Source organism: Megalobrama amblycephala, linkage group LG5 (assembly GCF_018812025.1).
Source record: "Megalobrama amblycephala isolate DHTTF-2021 linkage group LG5, ASM1881202v1, whole genome shotgun sequence".
NCBI classification, from domain to species: Eukaryota; Metazoa; Chordata; class Actinopteri; order Cypriniformes; family Xenocyprididae; genus Megalobrama; species Megalobrama amblycephala.
The window spans coordinates 34,995,562-35,020,659 of NC_063048.1; the positions used below are offsets into that span (position 1 = coordinate 34,995,562).

General features: G+C 37.8%; 3 protein-coding genes across 4 annotated transcripts in view; 2 read left to right on the plus strand and 1 right to left on the minus strand.

Moving 5' to 3' along the window:
• Positions 1 to 515: 515 nt before the first annotated feature.
• opn6b (opsin 6, group member b) lies at positions 516 to 2,958 on the plus strand. Its single transcript, XM_048192014.1, has 5 exons — positions 516 to 802; positions 1,371 to 1,470; positions 1,788 to 1,892; positions 1,969 to 2,192; positions 2,276 to 2,958. The coding sequence occupies exons 3-5, from the start codon at positions 1,871 to 1,873 to the stop codon at positions 2,735 to 2,737; spliced, it is 708 nt and encodes a 235-aa protein (XP_048047971.1). The 5' UTR covers positions 516 to 802; positions 1,371 to 1,470; positions 1,788 to 1,870; the 3' UTR covers positions 2,738 to 2,958.
• An 8,211-nt stretch (positions 2,959 to 11,169) lies between these two features.
• On the plus strand, positions 11,170 to 18,467 carry coch (coagulation factor C homolog, cochlin (Limulus polyphemus)). The gene is made up of 12 exons (XM_048192012.1): positions 11,170 to 12,658; positions 13,055 to 13,103; positions 13,182 to 13,226; positions 13,486 to 13,642; positions 13,728 to 13,861; positions 14,207 to 14,266; positions 14,352 to 14,408; positions 14,494 to 14,641; positions 14,730 to 14,833; positions 16,286 to 16,512; positions 16,596 to 17,109; positions 17,420 to 18,467. The coding sequence occupies exons 2-12, from the start codon at positions 13,070 to 13,072 to the stop codon at positions 17,590 to 17,592; spliced, it is 1,653 nt and encodes a 550-aa protein (XP_048047969.1). The 5' UTR covers positions 11,170 to 12,658; positions 13,055 to 13,069; the 3' UTR covers positions 17,593 to 18,467.
• Positions 18,468 to 18,661: 194 nt separating this feature from the next.
• The window catches only part of strn3 (striatin, calmodulin binding protein 3), a 31,099-nt gene continuing 24,662 nt past the window's right edge, over positions 18,662 to 25,098 (minus strand). For both annotated transcript variants that reach the window (XM_048192007.1, XM_048192006.1), the window contains exons 11-16: positions 24,327 to 24,448; positions 24,055 to 24,222; positions 23,831 to 23,971; positions 23,621 to 23,728; positions 21,307 to 21,393; positions 18,662 to 20,542 (exon numbers count right to left, since the gene is read on the minus strand). In XM_048192007.1, the coding sequence (XP_048047964.1) occupies positions 20,373 to 20,542; positions 21,307 to 21,393; positions 23,621 to 23,728; positions 23,831 to 23,971; positions 24,055 to 24,222; positions 24,327 to 24,448 (796 nt within the window). In that variant the 3' untranslated portion in view covers positions 18,662 to 20,372. The remainder of the gene's footprint in view (positions 20,543 to 21,306; positions 21,394 to 23,620; positions 23,729 to 23,830; positions 23,972 to 24,054; positions 24,223 to 24,326; positions 24,449 to 25,098) is intronic.

The window sequence follows — 25,098 nt, forward strand, 5'->3', positions numbered from 1 at the left end:
TTGTTTGAGTCCACTTTGGGTGATCAGATGTAGATGTAGATATCCTCATCACGGGCTTATTGACGTCGGGTGAGTTCACGAGCTGAGGTAAATGCCTTAAGTGGTTTGGTGACTGACAAGAACTGTACCAAAAATCTCAGTCTCTAAAGTCTTTAACAAGATAAGGAGATTACACCTAGTCTTGATCAACACAGGTGCTCTGTTACAGTTCAAATGTTTGCTCAAGTTTAGATCGAGGGCATTCGGTCTAGTCTGGGTGGCCTGTGTATGTCTGCTGGATGTGCTTAACTTCCACCAATGAAGAAAGCAAGACCGTGAACCCTAGCAAACATCACCCTGAGAGGAGTCCAATCTAAAGTTTTTCATGGAAGATGGACATCCACAATGTTCTTCCCTCAAATGTCACAGTCTACCGAGTGTCGAATGGAGGAGAGACAGCTATCGGTTTCTATTTGGTAATACTAGGTAATTATTTTGGTCTAATCGTTTTGAATCCTTTGTACCTTAATATGGTTTGTTTCTTCTTGAGCTTCACTACATTCGAATATGTCTTGTGAGAAAAAGAAAAGGTAAATTTTATATTTCTTCTGTGATAGGATGGCTCTCTTGGATTGGAAATGGGGTTGTAATATTACTTTTAACCAAGCAAAGAAAGTCACTCGAACCACAGGATTTCTTGACTCTCAACCTTGCCATTTCTGATGCCAGCATTGCTATTTTTGGATACTCTCGAGGAATCCTTGAAGTTTTCGATGTGTTCAGAGATGAAGGCTATCTTATAAAGACATTTTGGACTTGCAAGGTAAGAGGATGATACTCACCCTCATGCCACTTAAAACCTTTATGACTTTCTTTATTCTGTGGAACATAAGTGAAAGTCAAAGGGGTCCACTGTTGTTTTGAACCCCACCTGCTATCATTGTATGGACAAAAACTTTCTTCAAAATATCTTTTATGTTCCACAGAGAAAATATATGTTTGGAATGATGTAAGGGTGAGCAAATGATGACAAAAATTTTATTTGAGATCCTCCAGATGAATTCAGTTACAAAGTTCAAATGATCGAGTGATTTTCAGCATGATTCCCTTCACTGAATGCTCTTAGAGGACATCATACAGTATCTGCTGTGAGAGCTCCATTACCGTGTTCCCTTTTGCAGTCTGGCAGGTGGTGTTATGAGGCAGGAGGGGCTGAAAAGAGGAATTATTTGTAGTCGTTCCAAGTACACAGGCATGTGTCCATTTATCCCCTAATCTAGCTGGCTTGTTCCCCAGGGCCTGGTTAGTGGGTGATGAGACAAGTAGGAGCGATTACTGCCTCAGAATGCCAGACCTGCTTGCAATATATAAGATGTCGTTGTCTCTGCCAGGTGGATGGATTCCTAATCCTGCTCTTCGGACTCATCAGCATCAACACACTGACAGCCATCAGTGTCATCCGCTACATCAAAGGTTGCCACCCTCAGCATGGTATGCTACATCTTGGCTGAACCTACTGGGTTATTAAACCTTTGTATAGTTGCTACCCAGTATTTAGTCCAGGTGCTCATGCGGTGGAGTCAGTGAAAGCTGTTCTGAAATTACGTTTTAGGCCAGGATGTATTCCCATACAAGTAAAAATTCTAGTTTTTAAACTCATTTAAACTTGAATCTTTAATAAATCTAGGACTATGTTATTTTTCCTTTTGTAGAAGCTGTTTATCCTTGGCTGCACAAATACTAGATAAATCAGCATGATTGCAATGTGAGGGCTGTCCTGATGTGAGTGTTTCTGCCATGTTCTTCAGCTCATCACATCAACAAGCGTAATATCTGCTTGGTCATAAGTGCAATCTGGCTGTTCTCTCTGTTCTGGGCTGGAGCTCCACTGATGGGCTGGGGCAGTTACAGAGGTAGGACTGAAATAAGGATGTTTACCATCTTTAAAAGTCGAAATTGAGATTTATTTGAATTTCATTTCTTCTGCAGCTCGCGGATATGGGACATGTGAAATTGACTGGACACGAGCGCTGTACTCTGTTCCGTTCAAGCTCTACGTCATCAGCATTTTCTTCTTCAACTTCTTTGTGCCGCTGTTCATTATAGTTTTCACCTACGTGTCCATCATCCGCACAGTCAACTCCAGCCACAAGTTCAGTCACGGAGGAGATGTTAGCGAGAGGCAGAAAAAGATTGAGCGCAGCATCACACGGGTAAAACAATCGCCCTATGAATTTCCATTATCAAATAACTAGTGCTCTCAGTTTCAAATTCACGCATATGTTTCTCACTCCAGGTTTCCCTCATTGTGTGTGCGGCCTTCCTGTTGGCCTGGTCCCCGTACGCAGTCATTTCCATGTGGTCTGCCTGGGGTTACCAAATACCCCCACTCAACAGCATCCTGGCAAGCCTCTTTGCCAAGTCAGCAAGTTTCTACAATCCGTTTATCTACATTGGCATGAGCTCTAAGTTCCGGAAGGACTTGCAGGCTCTTTTCTACTGCCTCAGACCCACATCAGCACACAGGCACACCCCTCCTGTGCCATTGGCCCGGCCTGGTGATGTGCAGCTCGATGTGGACGGCTTTAGGGAGGATGAGCCGGTAGAGATGGAAGATAATGCAAGTGAAAGCGCCCCAGAGGGGAAGGCCGAGAGCCCTCCTGAATCAGAAAGCCAGCGTAGGCCCTTAATGGAGTCACAAAAGAGTGTCAGTCCTCATGGATTAATGAGGAAACCCAGTGACTCTGGAAGACTTTAGCTGTCTTTTTATGTTAGTTTATGTGCTCTTAATGGTTATATAAGATGTTGATGATGATAATAATAATATGAAGTACATTCACTGTCTGTATTATCTTAATTTCACAATAAATAACAACAGACTAGGACACTCCAGGCAACTAGTGAGTCATGTGGACAGATGCTTCATGTTGAGCGTGAGGTCATTGTGTGAATTCAATAAAACCGAGGTTAATGATCCTATTTCGCTTTATCTCTGTCTCTGAGGCTTGTGAAGTGTTGACACTTTTATTGTTATTTCTGTATTACATCCTCCCCAGTTTAGGGTTGGGGAGAAGTAGTAAAAAGGTTGCTGGAGATTCCTTCTCTCCTCCCAGTACACCAAACACACACAAATAAAAATATTAAGTCAATTATAAAATACTTCTGGAAGAGGAAAGGCCACAATAAAAATAACAAAAAAATATGCATTACCTAAAAGGGAAAGAATCTAACTTTTGAAAAATAAGAAAACTCTCTCGTAAACCAAAAACAGGAGAAAATTAAATAATGACAATATGCAAATATAATGGCATCAACCACTCTACAGTTTTCCTCATTTTAACTTCAGAATTATATAGCAAAACATTTATAAAAAGATAAATATTTCACAAGGTGATCAGTGTTTGACATTTTGGTTAATGGCACCAAAAGCCCATTAAAGAGGAGCAACATCTGAGGCAGGAGCAAAAATCTCATGAATAGTGTCTCTGCCTGTGTTACTGTCATTGAGACTGTTGAGATTATAGTTTTTAGTAACATTTTGATTTAGTTATTTTTTTTAGGCTATTTTCATTTTAATTAAACTTTTATTAATTTTACAGTGGTTTTGTTATTTTTATAGTATATATTAGGGCTGGGTAATGTGACAAATTTCACGATTCGATTCAATTTCGATTCACAAGCTGCAATTTGATTAAATTATATTCTATATCAGTTATTTTGGATATATATCAGGTACACTACATGGCAAATTTTATGGGTTTTTTTCCCCTGTTTTTTCTTACTGACTAACCAGTTTATAGTCACTGAATGGCTCTGAGGTAAATGTAACATTACGTGACATATTGTTTACAAGCCGTTTTATGTTTTTCCGTGGTTGAAACACTGATTGAGCTGATAGCATGAGACATGATACGGATATTGGTAAGTTGTACTGTATATTTTAACCTAGGCCTACCTTCTGATGTTCATTTATATTTATTTCGCGCTGTAACTAGAAGTTAACCGAAGGAAATGATCCGTTCACCTGAGGCTGCGCTTCGGGCTGCTGCTTCGCTTATGAATTTCGTAAATAAAACCGTCACAATTTTAAATCTTAATCTTGCTTCATATCAAAAGCAGCAAAGTTTATTCCAATATTGGATAGAAGGCACGCTAAAACATTCCGTTCATTCATTAACTGAAAACAGGATAGACTAAAAGATCGATTCTTGCGATTTAAGATAAAAATAAAAATCGATTTAAAATCGAGAGAACTATATTTTTTAGCTTATGTATAGTTTTATTCATTTTTATTTCAGTTTTAGTTACAGATAGGCTATTTCAGTTTCAGAAATCAAAACGAAATCAAAATGAGAAATGTTGCCTTGCAACTAACTGAAATAAAACGAGTTTTTTTTTATATATTTTATTTCAGCTAAAGTTTCATTTTATTTCAAGTAGGGTAGAGCGTGTCCAGAATAGTTATCATAGTTTTAGTGACAATTAATTACATAAGTTATAAACGAAGTATGAAAAATGTCCAGAGTTTTCATGTTATTAGATTTTTAGCAAAAAATCAATTTGTACCAAGGGGGCGTTTTACACCACAGGAGGGGTAAAATGCCCCCACTCTGTCAAAACAATCTGCTTTATACATTTACAGCAAAATCTACTACAAGCCTATCATTACCACCACAACTAAAATAAACTAAATCAGTAATGAAGTCTTAACCATAACCAATAATTATGAATTACACAATCATAATAGACAATTTGAAAAGTATAGTTAGCCGATGGTAGCTAACTAGCTAACTGATGCTAACTTGAGGTAATTTTTAAATATAAAGTTCAAATATTTTTATTTAACAACCTAGTTAGATTACATTTGATGTAAAAACAAAGGATTTGATGTTCAGAGTAGAGTAACTACATTAATTATGATAGTGAGAAGGGGGCGTTTTACCCCGCAGACAGTGTTTGAAAAAAAAAATTGTCATTCTAAAAATATAAAAATATTTTCCTTAAATTACATGTACTTCCTAACTACAGGCCTTACTATTCTCATATTATATATAACTGTGATGTTCTGCAAAACATCAAGCTTTAAAACACTTATTTTCTTACTGCTGAAAATTAGATCACTTAACGTGAAATCCGTTTTCTCTCAAGTACGTCGCCAGTGAAAGCTTTACAGTAAATACTTCTACAAACCCGATTCCAAAAAAGTTGGGACACTGTACAAATTGTGAATAAAAAAGGAATGCAATAATTTACAAATCTCATAAACTTATATTTTATTCACAATAGAATATAGATAACATATCAAATGTTGAAAGTGAGACATTTTGAAATGTCATGCCAAATATTGGTTCATTTTGGATTTCATGAGAGCTACACATTCCAAAAAAGTTGGGACAGGTAGCAATAAGAGGCTGGAAAAGTTAAATGTACATATAAGGAACAGCTGGAGGACCAATTTGCAACTTATTAGGTCAATTGGCAAGATGATTGGGTATAAAAAGAGCCTCTCAGAGTGGCAGTGTCTCTCAGAAGTCAAGATGGGCAGAGGATCACCAATTCCCCCAATGCTGCGGCGAAAAATGGTGGAGCAATATCAGAAAGGAGTTTCTCAGTGAAAAATTGCAAAGAGTTTGAAGTTATTATCATCTACAGTGCATAATATCATCCAAAGAGTCAAAGAATCTGGAACAATCTCTGTGCGTAAGGGTCAAGATGCCCGTGATCTTCGGGCCCTTAGACGGCACTGCATCACATACAAGAATGCTACTGTAATGGAAATCACAACATGGGCTCAGGAATACTTCCGGAAAACATTGTCGGTGAACACAATCCACCGTGCCATTCGCCGTTGCCGGCTAAAACTCTATAGGTCAAAAAAGAAGCCATATCTAAACATGATCCAGAAGTGCAGGCGTTTTCTCTGGGCCAAGGCTCATTTAAAATGGACTGTGGCAAAGTGAAAAACTGTTCTGTGGTCAGACGAATCAAAATTTGAAGTTCTTTTTGGAAAACTGGGGCGCCATGTCATCCGGACTAAAAAGGACAAGGACAACGCAAGTTGTTATCAGCGCTCAGTTCAGAAGCCTGCATCTCTGATGGTATGGGGTTGTATGAGTGCGTGTGGCATGGGCAGCTTACACATCTGGAAAGGCACCATCAATGCTGAAAGGTATATCCAAGTTCTAGAACAACATATGCTCCCATCCAGACGTCGTCTCTTTCAGGGAAGACCTTGCATTTTCCAACATGACAATGCCAGACCACATACTGCATCAATTACAACATCATGGCTGCGTAGAAGAAGGATCCAGGTACTGAAATGGCCAGCCTGCAGTCCAGATCTTTCACCCATAGAAAACATTTAGCGCATCATAAAGAGGAAGATGCGACAAAGAAGACCTAAGACAGTTGAGCAACTAGAAGCCTGTATTAGACAAGAATGGGACAACATTCCTATTCCTAAACTTGAGCAACTTGTCTCCTCAGTCCCCAGACATTTGCAGACTGTTATAAAAATAAGAGGGGATGTCACACAGTGGTAAACATGGCCTTGTCCCAACTTTTTTGAGATGTGTTGATGCCATGAAATTTAAAATCAACTTATTTTTCCATTAAAATGATACATTTTCTCAGTTTAAACATTTGATATGTCATCTATATTGTATTCTGAATAAAATATTGAAATTTGAAACTTCCACATCATTGCATTCTGTTTTTATTCACAATTTGTACAGTGTCCCAACTTTTTTGGAATCGGGTTTGTACATCAACTCTTGTCAACAGAGTCCATAACAAGAACAAAAATGTATCTTGACTCAATACAGTGGTTATTTTGGGAAAAACAGTTGGGGGTTATTTTACCTCAAGGGGGGCATTTTCCCCCACTCTATAACAACAAGAAAAGCTTTGTTTTAGTTTTATCTTAGTATAATGGTTTAGTATAATAGCCCGGGTCTTTGCTTCTTATTTATCTATTCCATCTTCATTCTCTCACCGGCCAAACATGATACTGATAGGGCCGTAATCAACGGTGAGGTTTAAACCTTATTATAATCAGCAAAGCATCAGAAGGAATCATGGTGAGAATCTCGAGGATGATGGGCTGGAGGATCAAGAGCAGGACGATTCACATATTAAGCCTGTAAGACCTCCTGTCTCTCCACAACTGTCCTCAAATGAGTCCATGTTTGACCAGACTGTAATGTCAGGACTGAGTACGAATTACTCAAGCACAGAATGAACAGAACAGTCAGGTAATGGTGCTTTATTTACATTATCCAGGCGCATAATTCAAAAGCAGCAGGCATGCTCGTAGTCAAAGGAACAGCGAAAGTTTGAGTCCAAACAGAGCAGCGGGAAGAGTCAAACAATCCAGAGTCGTAATTCCAAGAACAGACAAGGTCAATAACTGGTTTCAGAACAAATAGATTAACAGCATATAACTCTGACCTCATAGGCCACAAGGAATTATAACCAGGCAAAGAACAGAAAAATAGTACAGATTAGCAGTTGAGAATTGTCAGGTGATGGGTTGAACAGGATGCCAATATATATTAAATTTATTCAGTAAATAGACTGCTTACAGGTTAATACAGGTAAAAAGCTGACCAAAGTGTTTCGTACCCCGTGTATGTGAGAAACGCTGTGGTTTGGAGCAAGTGTTAAGCTGATATAAGCAGGGATTTTTCTCAAAGTAATGACTAACACCTCAGTTTGTGGGAAATGTCATCCTTCTGCCCCATTCACAGTACTTAAACTCTCAAGCATGTCACCTCTTCAAATGATGGCCGAGATAATTATCCCACACGGTGGTCACAAAATAAGAGGATCTTGGTGTGCGTATGTTGTGGTGAATGTTCTCTCAAATTAGTGGTGTCGGGGGTTGAAGTAGGTCTGTTACGCAAGGAGAATTTTTGGCGCAGGACTACTATGCAGTTTGAAAAATACAGAATTCTGGAAAATATTAATCAGTGTGATGTATAATTTTATGATTGGGAGGAAAGTCTTAAGAGAAATTCTTGCATCTGCTAAGAGATGAGAAGATATCAAATGTTCACTACCTAGTTTGGTTGAGGGTAACATTTTTTGTGAATTAGTCTCATGCAAATCAAGGCTGCATTTGTTTAATCAAAAGACAGAAAAAACAGTAATATTTTGAAATTTTATTTTTATTTAAATATACTTTATGAATCAAATGTATTCCTGTGATGGTAAACTTTTGATCTATTTAATGTGTCTTTGCTGAATAAAAGTATTAATTTCTTTTTTTTAAAAATCTTACTGACCCAAATTTTTGAATGGTAGAGAAAACATATTGCTAAAGCTACTGCCACTCACTGTCAAGCTTTTGACAATGTACTGTATGACACATGTTTACTTGAACTAGATGTCCATTAGCTCTAATGGAGAGTGAAAAGTAGAAGTTATAAGTATAGGAGGTCTCCATAAATGACCCTACTAAGTGCAACTGCAGAAGTGCACAAAAACATAGAATCACCCATATGAAATATCTGAAAACGAACTCAGAACTCAAGCTAGTTATTTCTAACGTTTTTTAACTGCCACCCACATTTGGAAACTATCACTTTTTCTGTGGTGTATTCACAATTTCCAAAATCTCCAAAACTACAAACCAAATATATATATATATATCATCTCTTATATTAATCGTGAAATATCATATTTTCTGCTTAATGTTTCCAACGTAGTGAATAAAATCTTTTTTATTATTATTTTTTATTTTGGGAAAATAAATTTCTCTTTTCAGCAGACAAATCTGGGCTCAAGTCAACACAGCATTAGCCAAGGCTAATATTTGTGTAGGTGAAGACGGTCGCCTAAATGAGACATCCATCGAAGTATTAGACGGTTACTACTATTTATAGTGAGTGGAGCGGTAGTCTATGCATTCTTGGACGAAAGCTGTAGATCTCCCATGAAGTCTCACATGGTGTGAAACGTGACAGCGTGATGCTGGCCTGGGAAGAAACATGTGTGTCACTTCACTTTAATTCAGCATTTTTCATCTGACTGCACAAAGCCAGAGGAGTCAAGCCAACTTTTCCATATGACCATCAGCTGCCACAATGGGAACAAACTGTAATACCAAGTCACAGTAAATCATCACCTGCTTAACCTATTATAACAAAACACATTCTATTACATAAAGGAACACACTGTTTTCCCTTTGATCCAGGCTAATTCTCCAAGAAAAATCAAGCAAAATCTAATATTAACATTTACAGTGCTAATAGAAAGTCATCAAACGCTGTGAAAATCTTTAACTTTTGTCACATTACACCCTGGAAAATAAAATTAAGTCTAACTTTTTTGAGCTGTATGTACACATTATAACCCTCATCATCAAACATTCTGGAGGATTAATTAGTGAAATACCTGGTTTGGTAAAGTTATTCACCCCTTAGAGTATACCATTATAAACTTGCTCAAGTGCAACCAATCAACTTCCAGATTATCAATTGTAGTGGTTTTGATTACTTCAGAATAAAACCAGCTTCTTTAAGATTCTACTGTTAGTATTACATGGTAGTACTGCAAAGAATTCACCATGGTTGGGAAAGTGCTTTCAAAAGGCCTCCGGGATAAAGTTGTAGCAAGGCACAAGTTAGGAGAAGGCTACAAAAACATTTCGAAGGCTTTAGCTATCCCTCTGAGTACTGTTCAGAGCATCATTAAGAAGTGGAAAGCGTATATGGCACCAACAACATATTGCCTAGATCAGGCCGTCCATCCAAACTGGAGGACCGAGCCAGGAGGACATTGATCATAGAAGCTACCAAGAGGTCAAAGGCAAATTTGAAGGACTTACAAGGCTTTATGGCTGGGACTGGTCGGTCTGTGCGTGTGATAACTATCTAATAAACTTTATATAAAGCTGGCCTGTATGGCAGGGTGGCAAGAAAAAAGCCTTTCCTGAAAAGGTGCCACACTCAGTCTTGTTTGTGCTACTCAAAAACACACCTGGAAGCCTCTGGCAAAAACTGCTATGGTCTGATGAGACCAAAATGAACATTTTTGAACTGAACTCCAAGCACTATGTTTGCCGAAAAGGAAACACAGCACACCACCCAAAACACACCATACCTACTGTGAAGCTTGGTGGTGGCAGCATTATGCTGTGGGGGTGTTTCTCCTCAGCGGGGACTGGGTGATTGGTCAGGATTGAAGGGAAAATGGATGCTGCCCAGTACATCCAAATTATTGAGGAAAACCTGCATCCCGTGACTTTTCCAACCCTGTTTTTCTAGTTTGTCAGGGTGTTGCCTTTTTTTTTTTTTGTAAAACAAAATTTCTATATAAAGCTGGAAAAGGTTTTTCTTGGGAATGGGTTTTGATTTCAGGCTGTACGACAAATAAAGTAACTATTTTCTATAGGCACCGTATATACATTTATGAAAAAACTAATCTGGCAACACTTTTTTAAATCACTTTTGTTCCAATGTTATTATTAAATACAATAATTCTTAGCAGTTCATACACTCAAAAGTTTGGGTTCACTAAGATTTTTTTGAAAAATTAGTTAATTAGCAAAATATTTGCTAATTTGTCAAATGAGTTGACTGACATGAAATAACAATAAGCAATACATTTGCTACAGTATTTATTAATCTTTGTTAATGTTAGTTAATAAAAATACAGTAGTTCATTTTTCACGTTAGTTCACAGCGCATTAACTATTGTTAACAAATACAACTTTTGATTTTAATAACGTATTAGTAAATGTTGAAATTAGCATTAACTAAGATTAGTAAATGCTGCAAAAGTGCAGTTCATTCTTTATTAATGTTAACTAAATTTGTTAACTAATGAAATCATATTCAAAAAGTCTCTTATGCTCAACAAATATAGTAAAAACAGTAATATTGTGAAATAGTATTACAATTTAAAATTACAGTTTCCTATTTAATATATATTTAAAAATGTAATTTATTCCTATGATGACAAAGCTGAAGCTGACATAAAATCATTCGAATTCTTCAGATCATTCTAATATGCTGATTTGGTGCTCATGAAACATTTCCTATCATTATCAATGATTAAAAAAAAGTTGTGCTGCTTAATTTTTTTTTTAATTAAAAAATATATATGTTATTATTAATTTTTAAAAAATTCTACAATGTATGGAAAGTTCAAAAGAACAGCATTATTTGGAATACAATACTGTCACTTTTGAACAATTAAATGTGTCCTTGCTGAAAAGTACCAAATATTCTATGTAGTTTTTTTAATATACATTTTTTTAAATATATAGGCATTTTTCATAAACATTTTTTAAATAATTTAATCATTTTAATACTACCACATAAAGAAAAGGCTGGTTATCATTTTTTATATTTTGGGGAAAATGGTCAATATTGAATATTAATATTCACATATTATGTTTTATTATTTAATAATACCTTATTAGGGACCACCTGATCATATCTTTGTTTACTTCTATCCACAGTCTAAAGCACCAGCCCACCCTCTCTTGTTTCATTTTGGCACAACATCAATAAGCTTTTTAAACCGCTGGAATTTAATCATGAATGGTTTTCATTTAACCAAGCTTTACTTGATATGGAAGTTCACACTCCTGGTTGAGGGACTTAATGTTTTCACCATGACCTTCACAAGAATTTTCTCCTGAAAGACCGCTTTAGCCTGACATGGACTTAGTGTGCTGTGAAATATTCATTAATTGAGACACTGGGACAGTTCCCAGTTGTTACAATGAGCAGTTGTTCAAAGAGGATTGAGTATCATTCCTTGAGTGGTTTTTTAATCTGTCGCACTGAATAAGCACCTTGTCGCACACTACGTACCCCTACAAACTTCCACAGCACTTAATCAGTAAATGCCAGTTGTGAGATGCCACAGTAAACATGGATCATATTCCTGTTTGCTGCCAGGAGTAAACCTGGAAATGTTCCACAGTACAGCTGATGTAGGAGAGACCTCTGTGAAACCAGGACAGTGTCATGCTAATGCACCCAATTGCCCTTTCACATACTAAGCACTCTCTGTGCTTATACATTGTAAAATAAGTACAATTTATGGATGATTTACAGTTTTGGCAGCATAAGCCGTGTTCAGGAGGTGTTTCAATTCTTAAAAGTATATAATTGTTTTAAACGTGTCTGCCAAATGATTTTTTGTGCATTGACACTGATAAGTCTCTATTCTCTTTGGGCTGATCTTCTCAATGGACTGTGAGCTCCATTCCCATTCAGACCATTTGGGGTGAAACTGTTTGTTTAGATTATATTTATAGCACCGAATCAAGGTTATTACGCCTCAGGGCCTAATAATGACGTGTGCATTGCGCCGTTCATACTGTATGTTGGTTATTCTCCTTTCGGTAGTTTCTTTCTTCACCACTACTGACTAAACTAAACTACAGAGTTAAAGCATACATTGTATTGATAGGTCACATATTACGTCTAAATGGCTGAAAAGCAGGAGAATTTAAAACAATGTCCTTTTCAGGTGGTTTGGATGTAAGGCCCGCCTCTTGTGATGTCAGCAGAGAAGCATTGGGGTTTTCGGGGACATTATTTAAAGGACTAGCTCTTTCCTCAATATTCAGACACCTCTGGAATATCATCCATAACGGAATTACTTAATTTTTTTCTAGAAAGCTTTTAAGGCTGAAGAAACGGCATCCTACACAATATCTGTAAGTTGGATTTAATCTTCATAGGTTGATGACTTTTGGCTGTTTAATGCATTTTAATAGTGAAAATTTTAATAATCCAGATATGCATCTTTTTTTCTTCTCCATTCTGTCTCTCTCTCCTTCAACCTCATTCTGTGAGAGGATTAACTGAAGTATGCAGTTCCAAAGGAGCTGTTTGTGATGGATGTGTCTGGGGAGATTACATTTTTCCTGGATCATATCTGATTTCACTTCTGTGTGCCAAATAAATTTTACACACCTAGATTAAAGAAAAAATAGAGATCAATTTAAAACCCTTAGAAGGTTTAGTATTTTTTTTTTTTTTTAGAAAAAGTTTATAACAATGGGGTGAGTTTATTCATTGTTGCCTGGTATAATGTTCTTTTGTCTCTACAGATATCTTCATTAACCATGTCGATGTGGTTTGCTGTACTTCATGTATTAGGTAGGTGATTCATTTGTTCAAAGTGACTGATACTAAATGATTTTATGTAATTCTATGCAATTTTTTTCATTTTTACAGGTATTCTGTCTTTGAGCTGTTGCACTTTTGGATCTGAATTAAATGGTCAGTGACTTCCTTTTTCAGTCTTTTTTCCATGGAGTTACACTAGAGAAACTATTTCAAAGTAAAAGAATTCCAACTTTTTTCTTTTGAAAATATCTTTTTAAAAAGGTTCCACAACATTTTTATTTTTTTTTTTCAGTAGCTAAGAAAACTTTTGGAATACATTTACTTTTTGAGTTCAAAATGTTTAATATGTTTTTATATATTTGACAAATAAATAACCATTTTTTTGGGTAATGTCTTGTGTTACACGTCTTAGTTCCAACACCAATTAGCTGTGGAACTCGTGCGGTGGATCTACCGGACACCCGTCAGCTGGTGCTCTGCCCAGCAAACTGCACTCTGTGGACTCTGTCAGTGTTTGGTTCAGGAGTATATGCTTCTATTTCCAGCATATGTGGAGCAGCAATACACAGGTACAATCGCAGACGTAATGATAAAGATATGTTAGACTTGTGTAAGAAACTCCAAAAGCAAAGAAAATTTTTGTGTGTCATCCAGAGGAATCATAAATCTATCTGGTGGACCTGTGGAGGTTCACGGACTGCAAGGGAGGACAAATTACCTCAGCTCTTACGCTCATGGTGTCCAGTCTCAGTCGCTGTCACAATGGAGTTCATCTTTCACTGTGGCCAGTGAGTGGAGACAATTACGTTTTGAGTCATTACAAATGCTTGTGTCTGTTTTAATCTAAAATTTGTTTAAAGATGCAGATAATGGAGCAGTTCACTCTGCACACTGCCAAAAAATAATCTAATATAATCATATTACATTGTTAATGATCTTTCACTTCAAAACAAAATGGTGTGGTTTCAAAAAAATGTTCTACCATTCTTAGTAAGTAGGACATAATTTTAGGAAAATTGAGGTCAGTTACAGTATATAAATAATATAGTGTATAAAATGCAGAATATGAAAATGAACATTTTAAACTATCAATAAAGGTTTGTCAGGTTAAATGTTTTGTTATTTTGACTTAGGAACAATTAGTTTGCCGTTAGAAGTGTCCAGCCAAACCAGCAGTTCTGCCACAGTTACAGGTAACAAGTGTTCATATAACTGGAGATAATTTACATATGTACAATAGCCTAATCTACACTGAGCATTCCTACTTCTCCCTTGCAGCCAAGAAACCAATCAAGAAACCTGTAAAGAAGGCTCCTCCAGCAATTCCAAACAGAGGTCTGTATGACCTGATTTCCTATTCTAACTTCAAATTATTAGTCCCGTGACATGCAAGTACTGTGTAAATGTTACCTTATTCCAGATTGCCCAGTCGATATGGCTTTGCTGCTGGATGGCAGCTATAACATTGGACAGCGGCGGTTCAACTTGCAGAAGAACTTTGTCAGTAAGCTTGCAGTCATGCTGAAGGTCGGAACACCAGGTCCTCATGTAGGAGTGGTGCAAACCAGGTGATCTGTGCACATCCAAGTTGTTTATCACATTTAATGTTTTTTCTTGGTCAAAAAGTATCCAAAACTTTTATGTTTTTCTTTCCAGTGAATCACCTCGAACTGAATTCTACTTGACAAACTATACCACAGCCAAAGATGTGACTTTTGCCATCAAAGAGATACCATACATAGGGGGCAATACAAATACAGGTTTATAACTTTCCTGTTAATATACATTTCATATGAATGCTTGGGTGAAATCTGGAGCAACTCAATGCCACCCTTTTTGGAAAAGTAAAAGACAAACAAAAATGCCATTTACAATAATGCACTTACAATGGAAGTGGTCACCAGAATACATGTTAAAATAGGCTACACGCAGTTTTTAAAGTATAACCACAACATTTAAAAACAGCATGAAATGAAAACCCTACGTTCTAAATGCATGTTATTGATCTTATTGTGGAGATCATAGTACGAAGTGCATTTTAAGGTAGTGACACACGCCAAACCGATGCCAATGAATTAACGCCGACGAAAGCCAACCGTGTTGCCACCTCGCGTCGCCTGCCTCAGGGCAAAAAAGCTGCACTTGAAAACACTGAGAGGAGTTCAGCCGAATCTACAAGCTGAATCGGCCGCACAAAAAAAATCCGATGCCATCCGACTTGAGTCAACTGTGTGGAACACTTGGAAAATAAAAATAAAAAACAAGTCGGCCGACGCTCAAAAACGGCCCGACGTTTCCCGACGGCTTGGTGTTTCCCGGGCTTTAACTGAATCATCCGATGAAACAGCAGACATCTCTCTGATGATGTATGTCACACTTCTCCAATCATTTAGTCCAATATTGCTTTTATACAACAGTTGAATAAACAAGAAGTTAATACTGAGCAGCTTACATTTTAGACCATGTTGTCAGGTACTTAGTCTTTTTTTTTGCTCTGTCAACGAAAATAGTTCCAAGAGCAACACATTGAAGTGGTGTTTCCTAAATGAATCAGTGTTTTGAACGAATTATTGAGTGAATAATTCAATGAACACAGTTGCTCATAAACACAGACACTTGTTTCGTTCCTGAAAGAATGAGGCTGCATCCAAAATTGCATATATACTTCCCTACTATATAGTACGAAAAAATCAGTATGTGACAAAAGAATTCACAATACTCATAAAAGAATAGGCAAAAGGTACCCAGATGACCTATTACCATTCTACCGACATACTTTGTTACCGGTCGCAAAGTAATTACCTATTCTAAAAAAGTACCAACTCAAGAGAGAATGCAATTTTGGATGCAGCCTGAGTGTTTTTAAATGAATCAGTTGAGTAAATGATTCAATTACTCAAAGACAACTGTTTGTTTTGTTCCCTAAAGTATAACATGCAAAAAATGTTCACATTTGTGCAATGAAACCCTTGAAACACAGAATGCCTTAGCCCATAGACTTCCGTTGTAAGTACAATACTGTAAATGCATTTCTTGTTTTCACAGTCGATGTGATTTTGTTCGATAATAGGCAGACTTCCACAGATAGTGTTGATATTGATTAACTTGTATTGAACTTACATAATGGTTTTAGTTGGATTGATTTATTAATGAAGATGCTTTAGCTTTAATGAGCAGAGCTTGGCAGGCTTGAGTTATTGTCTTCTGCACAGGTAAGGCCATATTTCACACTGTGAGGAACTTCTTCAATCCTGATTTTGGCGTGCGGAGAGGCTACCCACGGGTAATTGTTGTGTTTGTTGATGGGTGGCCTACTGATAATGTGGAGGAGGCGGCAGTTTTAGCCAGAGAGTCTGGCATTAACGTCTTCTTTGTGTCTGTGGCCAAACCTTCTCCTGAGGAGGTTAGCCTGGTGACCGATCAAGACTTCATGAGAAAGGTGAGATGTTTCACATACAAATTCACAACCCGAATCATCAGTCAGAAGATCAGAGTTTGCTGAAATCCACATGTATCTCACAGGCAGTGTGCAAGGACAATGAGTTCTTCACCTTCACCATGCCCAGCTGGTTCAGCACCAACAAGTTTGTGAAGCCACTAGCTCATAAACTTTGCTCCATCGATCAGATGCTCTGCAGCAAGACGTGCTATAACTCAGTGAACCTGGGCTTCCTGATCGATGGCTCCAGCAGTGTAGGTGATGGGAATTTTCGGCTTGTGCTGGACCTTCTTGTCTCCATCGCACGCAGCTTTGACATCTCCGACATTGGATCTCGCATTGGTGCCATCCAGTTCACCTACGACCAAAGGATGGAGTTCAACTTCAATGACCACATCACAAAAGATAACGCTCTGAGGGCCCTGCAGAACATCCCATACATGAGCGGAGGGACGGCTACTGGAGATGCCATCAACTTTGCTGTGCGGAGTCTCTTTAAACCCCGCACAGGCTCCAACAGGAAGTTCCTCATCATCATCACTGATGGACAATCTTACGATGATGTGAGAGTGCCAGCGATGGCCGCCCAGAGAGAGGGTACGCTTTGTACACTGACACTTCATCTAGAACACCAGGGTCCCTGAAAGCTCCAGGGCTCATATTTGTTGCTTCTTATTTAAAGTTAGTATAAAGTGTAATCAACAAAATCTAGCTTTATTTTTATAGTGAAGGTCCCTGAGGTGGTGAGGGAGTAGGTGGGGGTCCCTTGGTATGTAAATGATGAAAACAGCTAATCCGGAACATTTAAGAGGTCTTAAAAGTACTTTATCACAAGATATCTATAGTGCACTCAGAACGTAAATAAGTGTGTTGTCATCCTGACCATGCTCTTCCTGTTTTGTCACAGGGATCACTGTGTACGCGGTGGGCGTGGCTTGGGCTCCAATGGAAGATCTGAAGGCGATGGCATCCGAGCCCAAGGAGAGCCATGTGTTTTTCACTCGTGAGTTCACTGGCCTTGCACAGTTCCAGCAGCCCATCGTACGGGGCATCTGCAGGGACTTCACAGAGTTCAATTAGACAGTGCAACTGTTTTAGTGCAAGAACAGGAAGTAAGGAATGGATGAAAGAAAGGAGAAAAAGTGTGGACGTAAAAACATCGCTTTTGTCTTATTGGCTTTTGTTTCTTATGTAGGAAAAGGGATTTGAATGGTTTTGTTATAAAGGTACTGGTATGTTTAATCCAAAGGATTTTTCAGCTTATTTGAGAATGTATCACACAGTATTGTATGTCAACTTCTCTATAATGTGGAGAATGTAATTATTTGTGATTTGTAGTCTTTGTCTTTATGTTCCTGGTGGAAAAAACATTCTTTCTCTCCTTCTGGCAAGTCTTTTTTCCTGTGGAGGAGTCACTGTAACAAAAGGCTCTTTCATATTAATTTCTGGACTTGAAGATTCAATTCCAGTTAGGAAAGATACTAGCGCACAAGATGGTGAGCAAAAGCAGTCATGAAGAAGATTGTCAGTGAAACAGCGCCCTCTTATGCATTTTGATGGCAGTACACAAATACACAGCTTTCATTCTCACAATTACATAAATCGATCTGGGTTATTTAGAAGATATGGTCCTTCCCAGGGGTACCAAACAATAGACATGAAATGTAGTACATTCACAATGTCACAATGAATCACGTATGTCTGGGTGTGAGACTAGGAGTAGGCTACGGCTGAAAAGTTAGCGTTTTGATTATAGGCTATATCATTTCCCCCCTTTTCTTAAATTATACTTTCATGTATTTATCGAAGCTATTTCCTGTGTACCTTTCCATATGCATGATTTACTGCCTCACGTAATGAAAAGAAAGGGGAGGAGGGGCATCAAACTGCTTGTACATTTGTTTATAATTTATTACTTTCTTCTCAATAAAGGACAAAGTGTTTGTACAACTTAACCAGGTGAACATCCTCTTCTCAACAGGCTCAGCACCATCAGAAACTTCAACATATTTAAATAACACGTGTAGCCCATTAGTTTATGTAGCAGAAGGTTGGCTCAATCTTTATCTTTATCATCATCAATGGCCCGTCAATCAAATACCGTGATAAATACAACCCTGCTGCATTAATTATCGAGACAAGGGGCATGTTGCATATACAGATACACCATTTAATATTTATTATAGACATTTTATATACATTACTTTTCAACAGTTGTTTTGCTATGTGGTACAATCTTTAAAATTTGTTGATTCGTAGTAAATCAAAAACCTTACAAAACTCTTCAAACTGATCAGAACTTTTGGAAGACTAGAAAAAATACTTTATTGTAGTATTAATCATGCATTACACAAACAAAAGATCTTTTGTTACACCATAAACTGCATTGTTTCCTTTAAAAATCGTTGAACAGATTGGGGGCAGAAAGACCAAACCGAATATTTAGTAAAAATGCAAGCTATTCCAATCGCAAAAAAAAAAAAGAAAGTTCTGTCATCTTTTACTGACTCTCACGTCTTTCCAAACTCTTTCTCAAGTTCTTTCTCATGCGGAACAACAGACGATATTTGGAATAATGTCTTGAAGAACCAAACAGTTTTATTGATCATTGATTGACAACACTGAGACATTTCTCAAAATATATTTTATGTTCCACAGAACAAATGAGTCATACAGGTCTGTGATGACATGAGGGTGAGTAAATGAACCATCCCTTTCATTTTGAAAACGTTTCTCCGGCATCATGAGGTGAATTTAAACCCCGTTTTCAGCCAACTAAGAAATGGTGTTCAAAACTGACTTTTATATGAACCTATATAAGTTAATTTCCTATCGTATTACCTGTTCCGTCTGGTTAGCAACAGCCCAATCTTTCAGTTACCATCGAGCTATCCTCTGAACAAAGGATAAGACTATCCACAGACTGAAAATAAATAAGCCAATAACGTTCGGATGTCTAACCTGTGATACTTAATCTCATTCTACAGTAAGGTGTACAGAAACATCACATAGTGACAGGATGCTGCAGTTTATTTGTAGATTCCTAAAAGCTCTCAGGGCACCACGCGCTGTGCTTCTACTAGTGTACAGTCTCTCCGTTATGTGCTGATAAAACAACGTTAAAGCAATGTAGTATGCGTAAGGAGAGCACTCATCCAGCGTTTCCAGAGACACAAGACCTTCTTGAAGGACAACCGCGTAAAATGGAGGGCTTGAGTGGGATTATAGTCCCTTTAAAAATGTGTTTTTCAGCGGTTTTATGACAGTCTTTATTTATATAAAATTGATTATAAAAACTATACTTTTTTTACACAAAAAATGAAACAAACGCTAAAGGTATGAAGGTTGACCGAGTTTAACTGTATTTGTTTGCACGCTACATTAGGGTGAAGAGGGTGACTGAGATTAGGGTCTGGTTTATGGCTCGGCAGGGCGGGACTCAGTTCCTCTGGTGCCCGGATGATGGTCGGTGACAACCTACTGATGGATGAACATGATAACCACTCCATGGTCACTGAAACATACCTACAGGACACATTATCAGCTCAGTTCAAAACCAGTCAAAAGGCTACACACACTGGTTTTACTCCAGCTTTGACTTACAGTAAATTACAGTTACTTTTTTCTTTTTTTGAGGAAACAAAAAGAAGATTAAAACTGATTGAGCACTCCACACTGGCTTCGCAAAAAACGGCACGTCCCCCTCTTGGCACCTGGTATTGTGTGTGTGGTGTGAGTTTGACAGCGAAGGTGGAAGCCACTTCAATGTAGTGTGAGAAATGCTACTCTTGTTACACAAGGCAGTGAAGCAGTCCTTTCTTTCACTCGGTCTTTACGTATGTGTTAATTCAGACGTGCTTTTACACAAACACTTTGGCCAGGGCATCGGCTCCGGCGCTTCCTATGTATGCCTTAGATGGGTGGAAGGCAACGTCGTAAATGGCCTCGTCTGACTTTTTCCTGTGAGCGGTAACTTCCTGTACACACGTCTTGCTGTCCAGGTTCCACAAGCGGATGGAACTATCGTGACCTGCGTTAGATGAAGAAGAGGCATTAAAGTTTAAGCTGTTGTTATTTGTAAACCTCTATGACTTTTGTTCTTTCATATATAATGAAAGTGAATGGTGAACACGGCTGGTCCCCATCAACTTTCATCATATGGAAAAAATTAGCTTGGACATTCTGCTAAAGATTTCTTTGGGACGAAAGTAGGGCTGGGACGATACATCGATTTTCGATCGATACAATGAATCTGGATTGATCCTGATATTTTCTCTCTTGAATCGATTCGGAGCTTAGTTTTAACAGCAGATGGCGCTCTAGGCTAGTTTTTAACCACACACTCTCAAACGCTCACAAAGAAGACTGCCGGACAGCGCTCGTGTGTTCGGCTGAGTCATGTAAGTGTTTAAATATACTCGGCTCAGAATGCTTTTATGATGCGAGATTTGGAATTCGCTTCAACCTTTTCAAACTTTATGAATGATTATTTTAGGTTTAAGTGGTGTATGTAAAGGAAAAAAGCATGCATAGTAGTGCCATCTGCTGTTTAAAAAACTAAGCTCAGAATCGATTTGAGAGAGAATTGCGATACATGGGAAAATATAAGAATCGCTCCAGATTCTTCGTATCTCGAATCGAGATTCGATGTATCGTCCCAGCCCTAGACCAAAGTCACAAGGGTTTGCAATGATGTGAGGGTGAGCTATACCTTTAAGGGTGACAAAAATATTACCAACAAATATTATCATGGAAAGGACTGTTTAACTGACATAAATGGTAATGGTAACTTACTTCCTGACATCAAGTAGATGCCATTTGGATCTATAGCCAGACTAGTAACAGCATCCAAGTGAGCCACCATTGCATGAATGGCTTTACCTAAAAACAGAGAAGAAAGGTGATAAATAACAGATTTTAAATAGCTTAAACAAAATGGGAATATAAAAAAGCACATAGTTGCATAAGTTATGAATATAATATAGTTATAGTAACAACAATAATAATAATAATAATATTAATTCAGACACAAAAGTTTGCACTAAGATTTTTTTCACAAAGAAATTAGCACTTTTATTTAGCCAGGATGCATTAAATTGACCAAAAGTCCACAATGTTACAAAGCTTTCTATTTCAAATAAATGCTATTCTTTTGAACTTTATATTCAAGGAATCCTAATGTATCATTGTTTCCACAAAAATGTTAAGCAGTACAATTGTTTTTAACATTGATAACATTAAGAAATGTTTCTTGAGCAGCAAATCAGCATATTAGAATTAAAGGTGCACTATGTAATATTTTCTGTCCGCTAGAGGTCGCTAGAGGCCTATTCAAAACAAAGGCGTAGCTTGACGACGCCAAGTTTGAGCGCGGAATCTTGGGACATGTGGTCTTCACATCACAGCCGGTGGAAATAATCGGGATAGGACTCGGGAAGAAATCATGTTCATGGATACGATTATTAACGTTACTGTAGTATGAAGCAGAGCAGGACCAAGCGTTGTGGGAGCTGAACGAGGCCGCTGGAGCGATTGCGCAACACACTGCGAGCAGCGGAACTTTTATTATGACACAGTCGCCGGCGCCGCTTCCACTTTTCCGGTCATGAGTATGAGGTAACGCAGCTCTGTTTATCATACATTTGAGTGTGTTGAAATCATGTTATAAAGTTACTCTGTGCGTTCGCTCAGCAGCTGCGAGACACTGTTGCACACTGCAGTAAGCTAGATAGATTCTAGAATATCATATTAAATGCTTGTGTTGACAAATGTAATGCAATTAATTTTAAAACGTATTGTATGATGGAGAAAATGCTGTATTACTGTTACTAAAAATAAAGCAGCATCTAATTATACTATGTTAACTACTTGACAAAATGGTGTTTTTCTCTGAGGCATGGTAAAGTATAGCCTGGTAATACCAGACTCTGCTACTTCACTTTGCTTCGTAGACAGAGTCTGGAATGGCATAATAGAGAAGTGTTTTCTCTCTCGCTAGGGGACGCTTGTCTGAAGTTTAAAATCATTGGTTACCCGTAAGCCAATCAGATACGTTTAGTTATGACGTATGTTATCCGCCTGTACAGCCGCATCGAAGCACAGACATCATGCATCGAACTCAAATCTATGATTGAACTTCCACTGTAAACCTGTTGTAAACACATGATGATGTGAGCGAAATACCGGAGTGAACATGGCTGTAAACGACTTTTGCAGATTATGCGAAGTTAATGCATCCCAAAGTTTGCATCCCGTGTCTCGTTTCCCATTTCCGCGGTCGTTTCGGTTTTCGATTTCTCTAACCTACAATGTAAAACTCGGCGCTTAGCATCTACGTCACGGCTCTCAGCCCGCCCTCTGTTCGTTGATTGGCCCGGCTGTTTCCAGACCGGTGGCAAACAGAAAGCTCTGACGCTGTATCAGACTGAGTACAGAAGCTAAATGAAATTGAGCGGAAGTAGGAAGTCTGACGTAGTCAGGCTAGGTAAAGTATGGTACTTGCAAAAAATCAAGAAAAATAGATTTAAACAATAAGACTAAATGTGTTGAGCTATATAAAAATAATTAGTTTTCTGTCTATAAATATATGAAAACAGTTGTTCCCTTGTCTATTAAAACATGTAATATATTAAAGTGTCTTTGGTGTTTCCATGGTTTCTACAAAATAAAACCAGAAACCGGGTAACACATGTATGATGCAATTAACAGGCGACTCCTCACACGTCCCAGAGCCTTAGTTAAAATTGCAATTTTCTCACAATTTACAAATAGCTGCAAACATTTGGGATATTACAAGTACTCAAGTGAACAAAATATATAACACTGGCCTAGTGGTTTTTGGATATTTTACTGCAAAATTCTTACATATTGCACCATTATATAGGAAGGATCATGTGACACTGAACACTGGAGTAATGATGCTGAAAATTCAGCTTTGCTATCACAGGAATAAGTTACATATTATTACAGAAAAGTAAAAATAATAATTTCACAATATTAAATTTTTTCACTGTATTTTGGATCAAATAATGCAGCCTTGCCGAGCATAACAGCCCAAAATTTGAACAATGGTGTATGTAAGGGGGAAAAAAAAAAATACCACACTGACCTGATTTATTATCAAAGAATTTGATGTGTCTATCCTCGTGAGCGGTGACTGTGATTGGCAGGGTGGGGTGGGTGACTACTTTATTAATGTGATTCCCAAAAGGAATAGCTACAACAAAGCAGAAGAAAGTAAACATCACAAATCCAATTCTCACACTTAAGTTATTTAAAGTGTACTTTCTTCACATTCGTTCTTAAAAAAAGAATGTACCACTCTCTCCCTGTGCGGCGAATACCACAACAGGTTGTGATGTCTCCAGATCATAAACAACAGCATCTCCTGTGTTATAGGACGCCACCATATGAGCTGGATCACACCCATTAAAATCAATCGATGTGGGAACACCATGATCTGAAAGGCAGGAAACAAAGAAAATGAGTTGCCTACACGTCAATTGATTACTGAAAGCCACATAAAAGATGCATTGCGCTCACCTCTGTCTGAGTTAAATGTGCTGAGACATGGGGACTTCTCTTGAGGGTTCCACAGCTTGATTGTCCCATCAGCTGAACAGGAGAGCAGCCGGTTTTTGATTCCACTGTAAGCCAATCCCCACACTGCATCACTGTGACCCAACAACGTGCCAGCCAACACGCTGGGATCTGAGTGAAAACAGAATACATATCTGAGCCAAACATAGAGAAGATACTAGCGATCAGGCAGGTTTAAGTTCTATCAAAAGGAAACCGTGATTTTATCTTCTCACCATATGTGTCATAAGGGTCTACGTTAGAGCTGGGGATGTTCCACCACTGTATTGTTGAATCGATTCCACCACTAAAACACTGCTCACCACTCGAGGTCACAGCCAATGAGAGCACAGGCCCACTGCAGCAACAGAAACAACAGGTTCAGAGGATCTAATTCAGTTGTTTACATAATTGTTGATAAAGGGGGCCCTAAAAAGTGATTGGACACGCTTAAAATTATAAGAATGTCAATGATTGTCAAGGCAAAATATCAAACCAAGTGGTATTTTATTAATATTTATTTTTAAGAAAGACAGCTCATTTTAAGCAAATCAATTTTCTAGGGGTTAGTTAGTTAGTTACTAAGATTTATTTTTAATAAAAAGAGTATATAAAAAAAATAAAATATAAAAAGCTATTTTTTTTTAAGCAAAATGTTTCACAAAGGAAATGTTTCTTAAGTTTTATATACAATAAACATTACTGTTCAACATGAACAAAGCATTTTGTGGTTGTCAAACATTTGTGGAACATCATGAACTTGGGGGAACAGACTTCTCACACCCAATAAAATCACATTCAGACCAACTGGTTAAAAGCAAGAGCAAAATGGCTAATTCTGAGAAAAGCAACTATTTTATATTTTGTGTCTAATGCAATGACACTCACACACCTAAATGTTCCCAAAAACTTTCTGTGGGCCAGGTAGTTTCATAAATTCAAGTATACAGCCATACAATCTCTTAGTCAGTGTCAAACAGTTAGCAGATGTTCATTCAAGCCATTAGT